At 36.6% G+C, this 12,155-nt stretch overlaps 1 protein-coding gene across 7 annotated transcripts in view; it reads left to right on the top strand.

The window, feature by feature from the left end:
• ptprc (protein tyrosine phosphatase receptor type C) overlaps nucleotides 1-10,550 on the top strand; it is a 49,873-nt gene extending 39,323 nt beyond the window's left edge. For 6 of the 7 annotated variants that reach the window (XM_036586708.1, XM_036586709.1, XM_036586710.1 and 3 more), the window contains 11 exons: nucleotides 21-146; nucleotides 2,085-2,242; nucleotides 2,681-2,816; nucleotides 2,942-3,088; nucleotides 3,742-3,832; nucleotides 4,602-4,735; nucleotides 5,293-5,427; nucleotides 5,554-5,676; nucleotides 7,145-7,311; nucleotides 7,651-7,786; nucleotides 8,011-8,337. In XM_036586708.1, the coding sequence (XP_036442601.1) occupies nucleotides 21-146; nucleotides 2,085-2,242; nucleotides 2,681-2,816; nucleotides 2,942-3,088; nucleotides 3,742-3,832; nucleotides 4,602-4,735; nucleotides 5,293-5,427; nucleotides 5,554-5,676; nucleotides 7,145-7,311; nucleotides 7,651-7,786; nucleotides 8,011-8,337 (1,680 nt within the window). Of the gene's footprint in view, nucleotides 1-20; nucleotides 147-2,084; nucleotides 2,243-2,680; nucleotides 2,817-2,941; nucleotides 3,089-3,741; nucleotides 3,833-4,601; nucleotides 4,736-5,292; nucleotides 5,428-5,553; nucleotides 5,677-7,144; nucleotides 7,312-7,650; nucleotides 7,787-8,010 lie in introns of all 7 variants that reach the window. The other variant, XM_036586706.1, reaches the window with a different exon arrangement.
• The last annotated feature ends 1,605 nt before the right edge of the window (nucleotides 10,551-12,155 follow it).

Raw genomic sequence — 12,155 nt, forward strand, 5'->3', positions numbered from 1 at the left:
GTTGCTATTTTGCTTCTCAGAACAAATGTGCACAGTACTGGCCATCGGTGGAGAGGGAAACTGAGATTTTTGATGATTTTGTTGTGAAGATCAAGGGAGAGGAGAACTGCCCAGATTACATTATTCGTCGACTGAGCGTGATGAATGTAAGTTGAGCTGTCCTGTTGCAGTTCATTATGTACATCTAAATTAAAGTCAATGCAGAAATTTCCTATATTCTGTGGAACAGTCCACATAAATATCCCTTGGTTCTTCAGAAAATAACACTTTGTTTAAAAGAAAGACACTTGACTAGACCCATAAAACTGTGCATCATAAAAAAAAGAGCTGTTCATAAAGTCATTGTAGTGGTGATTAACGTGTCTTTGTAATGGTACTGTATTTTCATTGTGTCCTTGGCAAGAGCCAAATAAAATTGATATGTAAATGACATCATACATATTTAAAACCCACGCCCAAATGGCTGCTAAAATGGACACAATGAAAGAAATGAAAACAAAACAAACAAAAAAAATATATATATCAAAAGCAGAGCTACAAATTTTAAGGGAAGAAATTCTGACAAATAATAGTAAGTTGTTTAGTAAAGATGCAGCAATGAGTAAACAACAGAAAAAGATATGAGAGACATTTGCAGACGTGGTAAACGTGGTAGCAAAAGTAACACAAACTGTTGTCGAAAGTGATGGCAGGAGGAAAAATGAAATGCGAAAGAAAAAGCATCCAGATATTAGTAGGGGTGCCCACACACAGGTATGGCAGTCCATTTAACTTTTAATCAAGAAACAAAGTTCATTTATTAGAAACAGTTGTTGATACCAGACAAAAATGACATCTATAAAACATTGTAATTATAACATCTTAAAATTAAACTTTTAATTGTAGGATTTAAATTTTATTTTAGCATGTAAAATCTCATTTCTCATTGGTAAGAAATAATGCCTTTTTTACAGTGCATTAAAATTGCAGTAAGAATTTTAACTAATATTAAAATATTGGGGCAGTTACGGAATGGAGGTTAGGGAACCAGCCCTGTGACCGGAAGGTCACCAGTTCGATCCCCTGAGCCGACAGTACGTGACTGAAGCACCCTTGAGTAAGGCACCTAACCCCCATTTGCTCCCTGTGTGCTGTGGATAGGGCTGCTCACCACCCTAGGCAAGTGTGCTCATTGCCCCCTAGTGTGTGTGTTCACTAGTGTGTATGTAGTGTTTCACTGAACGGATGGGTTAAATGCAGAGGTGAAATTTCCCTTTTGTGGGACTAATAAGGGTCACTTAATTAATCTTAATATCAATATATAATATAAAGTTTAACATGTAGCAGTTTTTTCCACACAATTAAAAATGAAATTGTCATGCTGAAATAATTAGCATTTATTTCCTATTTTCTCAGGAATTCAGATTATTCATGTGAAAACAAAACATCAAAACATAGAATTTGATGCAGAAAGGTGAGGCTGTTTTAAGTACAGCACTAGTTGAAAGTGTGAGAGGGATCTGTTAATAATGTGTTCTTCTGTAACTTTAAATTTAGCATTTTTTATAACAAAAGTTCATGCCAGTCTGAAATCCTCCAGCAGCATTTGTGTTTGCCATTATGCTCAGTCGAGACATATCAAAACAGTCTTTTAAATACATTGATTAATCAGCTGAGCGGGTGAGCATGCATAACTTGTTGATTACTTGCATGTGCAACCAAACTTGTTTATAAACATTGTCAAAAATATAATTTAATCCACTTCTGCTTCTTAATAAGCAAAATGACTGGCGGAGTGGTTCAGGCATTTTTTGTGGGACTGTGTCATATTATGAATCGCTAACAGCATATTTAAATGAAGGAAACGCACAGTAATGCAGTACATCATGCAAGTGGTAAAACACTTCTCAAGTCATCCTCAAGCAAGCGCGTTACCTCCACACTATTTACTCTGAACATCATGGTAAATCTGGCAGTGCGTGTTATTTAGGAATCTGCAAATCCAGCTTATGTTTCAGAGATTCAGGCTTTCGTTTCTAAGATGATTGTCTGTTTGTTGACTCATTGACTGGCTTTGGTGCTGTGTTATAAACTTTTTTTTTCAGCGTAAAGAGAAGACATCGGAGCGAGAGGTCACTCACATCCAGTTTACGAGCTGGCCTGACCATGGTGTACCTGGGGATCCTGGCCTCCTCCTCAAACTGCGCCGTAGAGTCAACTCCTTTAAGAATGTCTTTAGTGGACCCATTGTCATCCACTGCAGGTAGGAGGAGCCAATGCACAACTGCAGTAACACGTTTTTCTCTAGAGAAAAGATTATGTTATTGTATATTATTAACAAAACCTACGCTGACTACTTTCTTGACACTGAATAGTGTTATTTTTTCAGTTTTTGTAGGAAAATTTTGTAATTTCCAAAATTTATCCAACAAAATACCATTTTTTGTGCATATATTATTTAATATTATTATAATGCACATTAATAAAGAAATGCAATAAATAATAATATAATTTTATGATTATAATTATAATCATTTCTAAGATGATTAAATTCCATAACCATTCCCAACATTTAAAATGGATAAAGTTCAGTGACCAACTTTGCATCAATCCATCACGATCCATCAATGCATTTTTACACCGCTTTATTTTATAATTTTGGCTCAGCAGTTTAATCTGAATATACTTTACATGTCTGTAGTGCTGGAGTTGGACGCACAGGCACTTACATCTGCATTGACGCCATGATAGAGAGTCTGGAGGCAGAGGGCCGTGTAGACATCTATGGATATGTAGCCAAGCTTCGTCGCCAAAGATGCCTTATGGTTCAAGTGGAGGTAAGACGACAGTTAGCGTTGCTTTGTTTTTCCACGTTCAGTTTATTGAGAAAATGCAGACAGTAAACATCTTCCTTCAATAAGTGTGTTTACGTTTGTGTATTTTTGCGTGTTCAATCTTCCAGGCCCAGTATGTTCTGATCCACACTGCACTGATCGAGTATAACCAGTTTGGTGAGACAGAGATTTCACTGACTGACTTCCACTCAGCGGTCAACACTCTCAGACAGAAGGAAGGCAGTGAGCCCAGTTTGCTGGAGATGGAATTTCAGGTGGGTGCTTGCTGTTCATCTTCACAAGCTTTTCAGCCTAAATCTCGTCTTAATGTCTATATAGTTAGGTCTGTATGAATACACCACTTTAATAATGATTTATACATGCCAAATTTTCAGAAGTGTTTGTGTAATATATAAATTGGTAATCTTAAATTTTTACGTGCACGTTACCACTAATTACATTCATTTGGGCTACGTATGGTAATGTTTGTTAATTGTTATTATGATATTGGCCTTTGCAGTACGTTCCTTACATTCTTAACATTTAAAGTGGATGAAGTTCAATGATTGCAAAAGGCTGCAATATGCAAATGTGACTTAGTCGTTATGTTTTTACTGTGTACTGTGATTATTTTGGCCAATCACAGTTTCAGATTTCTGTAGGTGTTTTATTGAGTCAAGGTATTTATTTAATTCTACAAAAGTAAGTTATTTTGGCAAATAGTGCAGACAAATCTTTGACCATGTCTCATTATAATTTTATAACTGAATTTTTAATATATTACAAAGCGCATCGTAATCATAATATGTAACAATATACGCATAAAACTAGTATTTTGTCATTGTCATGCAGCCCTTAAGCATACTGTGAATTTAAAGTTCCTGGAATGCACATTCCCAGCATAAAACATTTTGTTTTTTTTTTGCAGAAACTTCCAAAGTTTAAAAACTGGAGGACATCTAACACAGCGTCCACTGAGGAGAATAAGAAGAAAAATCGTAACTCCTCTGTTGTTCCATGTGAGTATCTTTGAGATGTTTGGAAGTTGTCACTCTCCAGAGGTTTAGGTTTCAGTTTTTGCCATTTGTTAGTCAGCCATGTATACATGGTACATTGTATTTAAGATTGTTTTGAAGTAATTTTGAAGCATTTATTAGTTTTTTGGAAGATCAGTTGTTTACATTCCACTTTTTCAGTGGTCACAACATCATGGTGTTTGATGAGCTTTTTGGTAGACAGGCAAATTAGCCTACAGCTACAGGATCACATCCTAGATTGATAGATATACAGACAGATTGGTCTTTAGATAGATGGATCTTCATTTCCATTGTTTAAAACCAATGAAAAACCATTTAGCAGCTCTAAAATTGACAGCAAGGACATAAATAAAAAAGAATAAAATAAAGATAAATAAGGCCAAAGACGTAAATATAAACACAATAAAATAGTATATACAAACAGACTTAGTCTCAGTCTTAGTCTTAGTCTTAGGGAGGAGAGGGGGGAAGGAGAGACTTATGCATCTGACTGCCAACTGCACGGCCACTGTTTGACCTTTTTCTTTTTTCTGCATCATCAGGAGGGCTTACAAAACATTGTACGTTTAAAAGACTTTCAGGAATCATTAATAAATATCATATTTGTCCATGAACGTTACATTTTGTTTACAACAGCAAAGCTCTGGCAGAAAGCCTAGACTTCCTAGGCTTTAGACTATAAATCTAACAAATGCCATTAGAGACACAGTACTAAGAGAACTGAATGACCAGTCATTTTCTTTCATCCCAGATGACTTCAACAGAGTCTTGATTAAACTGGAGGAAGACGTCAGTAATGGAAGTGATGCAGAGGATGATGAGGATTATTCTTCTGATGAAGAGGATGAAATACCCACCAAATATATCAATGCCTCATATATGGATGTAAATGCTTTCAGATATATGTACAGTGCTGTGCAAAAGTCTTAGGCACCTTAGCAAATTGTTTACAGGTCATTTATCTGGACAATAAACACTATAATACATACGTACAGTAGAATAAAGACAAATAAACATAAATAAACTAAAGGTAACAACAGTTTATTGTTTTTAAAAAGGTAGTTGATATCTGATAAGCTGGTTAGAAGAACACAAATTAGGTTCTGCAGTTCGATGCCCCCAGGCATCACAGGGATTGGATCAAAACTACCACCAGCACACCTGATTTGGGTTAATAAAGTGTTACCTTGCCAAAACAAGAATGGATGATACCTACATATAATGCTGAGCTGCCATGAGGAGAGATTTGAAAATGTTTAAACAAATCATTGACATTTATAAAATTAATACTTACTGTATTGATGTTATTTGTCTTTATTCTAATATTTGTGTTTTTCTGAGCAAAAAATGTTGGTAAATACCTGACAGGAAGTTTAAAACATTTCCAGATTTCTGAGTTAATTAATGCAGTTTAAATATATCATGCATGCCTCCCTCTTTAGGGATATTGGTGTCCAAAAGGCCTGATTGCTGCGCAGGGACCTCTGTCAGACACAGTTGCAGATTTCCTGCAAATGCTTTACCAGCATCGGGTTAAAACTGTGGTCATGCTCTCAGACTGCACAGAGAACGGGCAGGTGAGTCTTCTCTAGATCTAATATGCTGCAGTGTTCCTAACATAAATATCCTCAGTGGAAGAAGATATTTGGGGTGTTATCTGTACTTTTGTGCTCATAATGTTGTTTTACTTGCTGAACTTTTAGGAGTTCAGCTCTCAGTACTGGAATGATGAGAAGAAGGAGTTTGGTGAGATGGTGGTAGAGGTCAAAGAGACTGAAACCTTCCCTACATACATCAGACGAAGGCTAGAAATACAGCACACAAAGGTAACCATTTCACAGTGTTTTTTTTTCATGTATTTATGTGACGAAGGAAGTTGTATTTCCATTTCAGAGGTTTAGAATCACTTGTTATATTAATTGTTATTTTATATACAGTCTGTCTATCTGCATCTATTTACAATAGATTTATATTTATTGTCAAGTTGTCTACCTCAAGATTTAATCACTTTTTATTTGCAATATGGGGCATTCTTAATATCCATTCTTAATATTATATAACTTCTTTTAGAATCATCTTCAGCTTTGTTCATCATTCAGGACTAAGCATGTGCTACAAATTATATAAATAAATTAAATATTGTGTTACATAGCTAACCTTTTATCATGGTTAACAATATTATCACAACATTGTTCTAAGAAAAATACTACATGTACTGTTGTCTACAGTAAGTTTCTGTTGATTTTTCAAGCAAAAATAGGTTAACACATTCCTTACAGAGAACACACTTCTACTCATTTTAATGCAGAGTTACTGCTTATTTGCTGAATTTAACATGTTGGGAAATAATAAACAGTGCAAAGGTTATGGCACATTTTATATTTCATGTTTAATTTCATGTTTTTTCCAATATGTTAAACTCAGCAAATAAATAGAAACTGTGCACTATATCTGTATTTAATTGTGTTTTCTGTAGAGAACGTGTTAAACTATTTTCACTTAGAAAATCAACAAAACGTGTAATTTGATCATGGGTATTCAAACGACTATGTAAGATAATACATGTACCCACATGTAGTGTTCTGGATATCTATTTTTAAATAGCAATAATGTGTTGTTGGTTACACATTTAGGGATTTTCTGTTTTTCTCTGATGGCACTTTTTATGATGGCACAGCAGTCGTCATGCATTTCTAGAATCTTGTATTTTTTATAGATTTAATGTGCATTGTATCTTTAGATTTTTTTTGTTGGGGGGGGATGGTAGAGCCTTGAATATGTTTTACATATAACTGAATATGAATGGATGGCTCTGCAGCCTTTACCAGGAACTGCGAAGGTGCTTAAAACACATAAAAACAGTATGAGATCATAATCTAAAAGTGTAGTGGGACCTAGGGACCTACTCTGCATATCTTAAAAATCTCAACAACTTTTTTGACTAAAATACAGTGACACTATTTCAGAGTGTCCACGATGACAGTATCTTGTGTGCTAAACATTGCATTGAATATCAGCACGTCTGTTCAGGACACTGTTTTTATTTCTTACTTAGCTTCTTACTAATTATTTGAGACCCATGAAGTTTCAAATGATTAGCATGAAAGAATCTTCATCATTATTGTCATTTATTGATTATTGAAAACATTGATGTCAAACTTTTGAATGGCAGAATATATACAAATACATTGACTATTAAGTTACTGCTGGTTACTGAACTGGTCTAAAGGTTATGGAGTTGTTTATCTGCATAATAAATACTTATGCACTTCTAACTCATTATGACTCCTGCAGAGGAAAGAGAGCCACATGACGGAGCAGTACCAGTTCCTGAAATGGGCGGGAAATGAGCTTCCGCCAAACCCTTGTGACTTGGTTGACATGATGAAGAGCATCAGGCAGAACGGTGGCTATAAAAACAGCCGAGAAAACAGGGGTGCACCCGTCGTAGCGCACTGCAAGTGAGTGTAGCTGCTGCTAAAGCTGTAGAATGAATGCACTGTTAGCTGTGGTTGTGAGTGGAATCTTTCTAAGTGTGATCTTTTGTGTTGCCTTCATACTGCAGGTGCAGTCTGCATGTCATCATTTAATAAAACACAGGAAAAAGTGTATTTCATTTTAATTAGGGGTGTAGAAATGTGTGATTCATCAATGTACAGGTTCTGATTTAACTGCATTGATTTTTGAACATTCATTTATAATGGATCATAGTAATATTCAATATTTCGGTAGTACGTGATATTTTTTGATTTGCTGGCCTAATATTAATATATTCATTTGTGTTCGATTGTCTTCGTCAGTGACGGGTGCTCGCGTTCTGGAATCTTTTGTGCTCTGTGGAACATTCTGGATAGTGCAGACACGGAAAAGCTGGTGGACGTCTTCCAGGTGTCCAAACACCTACGAAAGGAGAGGCAAGGGATGATCACTAGCCTTGTAAGTCTTCATGAATGACCTAGACACACACAGCACAATCCTGATCCTCCAATTATTAAAAATAATAATAAAAATAAAGATTGATACAAAAAAGACTCCAAATTTCATTAATTATTTTTTTATGTACAAGACAGCATGTCCAAAAAAATCAAGCAATGGCAGTTAGAGATATACAAATATAGGCTGCCATTACATGTGTAATACCCTGACCTCCATTTGAACAGGAGCAGTACCAGTTCCTCTACGCAGCTCTGGAGGTGGCTTTTCCTGTGCAGAACGGTGAGGTGAAGAAGAGCACAGCCACTCCTGACACCGTGCAGGTGATCAACGAACAGACGGCACTGATGAGCGCTACCAGTGAAGACCAAGAGGGGGCAGAAAGCAGCCAGCAAGTAGAGCAGAAGGCAGATGCTGAGCCCACTGAGGCCGCCAAGGCCGCTGAGCCCACAGAGCCCACCGAGACCGCCGTGACCAGCGAGTCCAGCGAGCAGACAGAGAAAGCCCCCAGTGAAAGCACCACCAACGGTCCTACTGTTTCTGTAGAGGTTTAAACCGCATATAGCGCAGCCTTCTAACTTTAGTTTTTTCATTGTCTGTTTCTTTACAACATTTGAGAACGCCAGCAGCCGTGTACATTGTGTGAACATATATGAAGATCTGGCACAGTAGAAATTTTCAAAAGCAAACCTGTGTAATATGGTTTGCATTGCATTTACTTCTACTTATATTTTGTTTATATTTCCATTGTACATTTTTAGTTTTGAGCAGTTCCTTTTTGAAGCCTCTTGAACTCAAAGAAACTTTCTTACCTCCTCAGGAAGCCAGAACACAGGGGGTTTGCATTCAGATGTTTACATACAATCACAAGATAAACAAGAAAATGCAGGAGCAAAACATGTTTCTTTGAGTACTAACTGCTTAGTTTTAAACCTGGAGCTCAGTCTGTGAATTTAACGAGGTGACAGTGACTGCTCTCTCTCTTTCAGTTTTTTTTTTTTTAATGTAAGAAATTGGTTGACAGTTTTGTTGTGCTATAGTAGCTTTAAAGGTGCCATAGAATGCATTTTATTTTAACCTGTTCTCTGAGGTGTACATAAAGGTTATGTGGCAAAAAAATGCCCAGATGTAGTTTTACACACCCATTTACAACCCAGTGATTTAGCTCTAGAATGAAACAAGCTGTTTTTCCTTTTTTGGTGAGCTTATGAATAATCTGATGAGCTCTGCTCTGATTTGCTGGTTTACAGCGAGGCACCGCGATGGCTCACGCAAAAGCAACATGTCAAAATAGACACAGACAGGAAAATAAAATGAGCCTCTTTGTAAATATTTAAGGCCGTCACGCTATTTACTTAGCTATGCTAATCAATTGGAGCTTGCTAGTAGCTAATGTTACCTTTACTAGCTACTTGTGTTCAATCTCAACACCACCACAAAGTAAAGTTGTTAACTCACAATGAACCTTTTAATGTACGATAATTTGGCTTCAGCTGTCAAAAAGTGGAGAAAATCACACAGCATGTCTACGTACAGGTTGCTGTTGGGGTTGTGATGCTAATAAAGGTGGAACTGCCCCTCCGTCTCTTCAGAGTTAAACACTGAGCGAAGCTGTTTGATATTGCCCACAATTTGAAAAACTGTCTGGAGTAAAACATGCAGAGCAAACTAACAACTTTGAATTAAAGTTGTCTGGGATCCTGTTAAAGATGTGGGAGCTGAAGTTTTTATTCCCCAACTTGTTTTGAGAATTTTCCATTCCATCTTAAGTGTCCATTTTGGCGCCTGTATAAGCTGTAGCATTTAAGGTGGAACAGATTATTTGATTAAGAAGCTGGTGAATAGTACACAAACTTCAGCCTCGTTTAAAGATGCCTGTTAACAGTTTGGTTCCTTGGGGAGGCTATGAAAGTGCTAACATCCCCTTCACAGCCTGAGGCAGTACATTTCTGCACATAGTCCACCATTTTCATTGCAGTTGCTGCCGTTGTCATTGTTTCATTCTTCACAGTACCTGCTAGCCTAGAACGTGGGCTGGTGTATGTCAATTTTGAAGGTGTAAATATTGTGTCAAGACTGTTTTATAACAGTTTAGCATTTTAGAATTGTCCCATTTTACTGCCCCCTTTTGTAAATGCAAGATTTCAGTTTGAAGGAGGACGAAACTGTGTTTGAAGTTCACAGTATGTCAGTTTCATGTACCAAACTTTACTTATTCAACTATCAGTGTAAACAGTTTTTCATTCTATGGCACTTTTAAAGTAATACATCTTAGCATAACATGCTGAGAATTCCGATGGACCATTTATGTGCATATAGTTCCACCAGGCTTCATATTCCAAGTGCAAATTTGGCGTCACCTGTTCGTGTATATAAAAGTTTGGTCCAGAATTTGGTTTTGATTTTGCCAAATGTGAATGTATTGTAAATTCAAAGTTTGCTTGTGTTCATTGTATTATTTCTACTGATGTTTAGAGCATTTTTTTTAACCTCTAAGTTATGAAATGCAAAATGATAGAGAATGTATTTCAGAGCAAAGTTGGATTTTATAAGGCAAAGATAACTTTGCACTACACTGTTGTCTTCAAACTATTTTCTGTGGGTGCGCTTCTCATTACTGGATATATATCAGTATAATTATGGCTGTTCAGTGTAAGCTACAGTTAACTCATAAATGAATAAAGCTTTCAGATGTATTGCTTTGTAATGGACTTCTTTAGCTGTGTGGAAGTGAGTTTGTTAAAATAAAAAGCTGGATTTCAAACCAGATCAGTGTGGTTATGTAAGTGTAGTCAGGTGCATTCCTTCCTTACACTTAAGGAGGTTTGTAGGTCATCAACAGGTTCTTCACAGCAGATGTGCCAAAGTGGGCCATTTCTCCTCACCTACTGTGGGAGATTCCAGGTGCAGAAGTATGCCCCAGAAATATAAAGTAATTAAATTAAATATATATGCATATACACACATCCTTTTAGACTGCATTATAATAACTTATTATACACATTCAACATTGACATAATCAAACGTTCAAAATACTGCTCAACATATCTCATTGTATCTTAACATGAGCTCTGTCAATATTGAACCCCTTAAAATCTCAGGCTTATTACATACTAAGCCTTATTATTCAGTAACTACAGGAACTTCAATGCAAACTGGCTAAGCTATTCTTAGGTTATAGAAATGTGTAATAAGACTTTGGGTCTGCAAGCCAGCACAGGCATTTCAAGGGGTCAATCATTTCCAAAATGTGAAATTTCATTAGTACAATCAACTGCTTCATAGCTTTTATATTCTGCACCATAAACTTTTAAGTCTAGACAGCTTCCAGTGCAAAATGACATTAGGCCTTTACAGCAGGCCTTAAGCACTATGAAAGAAAAAAATTCCCTGGTGTGACTGATTTTCATATGTTAATCTAAGGAATTTGCAAACATGATGATCCCCCTCAGGTTTCCCTTCTGGAAGCCTTTGGTTTTAAACAGTATGATGTAGTTAATCCCAACAGTGGTGATGCAAAAGGCCACTGATTGACTGCAATCAGTTAAGTGGTTAAGTGTTGTGTATTACAAGCTCATTGAATTCATATAATAACAGATTTATCAATTTGAATTACCAACTACATTAAGTGAAGATTTAAAGATCTACACTCTTAAAAACAATGGTTCTTCAAGGGTTCTTTAGGAAAAGGTTCTATACTGAACCATGAACACTGAAAGAATCTTTTGCCTAATTAAAGGGTTCTTTGCATCATTAAATGGCTCTTCAGACTGATGGAAATGTGCATGAATGTGCTACAGATGGGTCTATACAGAACCTTTTTGGAAAGAGTTCTATATAGCACCCAAAAGGTTGTTTTACTCTTACAAGCTTGATATCATAATGGCAGAACCCTTTTTGAAAAGGTTCTGTATAGAACCATCTGCAGCACATTCTCCATCAGTCTGAAGAACCATTTCATGATGCAAAGAACCTTTTAATCAGACAAAGGTTTCTTTGAGTGTTTATGATTCTATATAGAACCATTTTCTTTACTAAAGAACCTTAGAAGAACCATTTTTTTAAGATTGCAGGTGACCACTTTCCTTACTTCATATGAGGAGCCCAAGAAAATGAATGAGTCTTTTGCAGTGAGAGGGTGTTTAGAAATACAGTAAGATTCAGTGGCCTTTCTGGCTGCCATCAGATCCTGAGCCCTCTTTGTGTAAAATGTGAGCGGTGTGCTGGGTTGGTAAAGCAGATTTTGCTCTGTTTCTACACCATCAGGCCTGTATTTGGTGGTGGTGGTGGTGGAGGGTCGTGTTCCCCAGCCCTTCTCCTAAACTGAGCAGTGAAAGCTGTTCAGAAGCGCGATTTAGAAACACTGAGGGAG

Source organism: Colossoma macropomum, unplaced genomic scaffold (assembly GCF_904425465.1).
Source record: "Colossoma macropomum unplaced genomic scaffold, Colossoma_macropomum, whole genome shotgun sequence".
In the NCBI taxonomy this organism is placed as follows: Eukaryota; Metazoa; Chordata; class Actinopteri; order Characiformes; family Serrasalmidae; genus Colossoma; species Colossoma macropomum.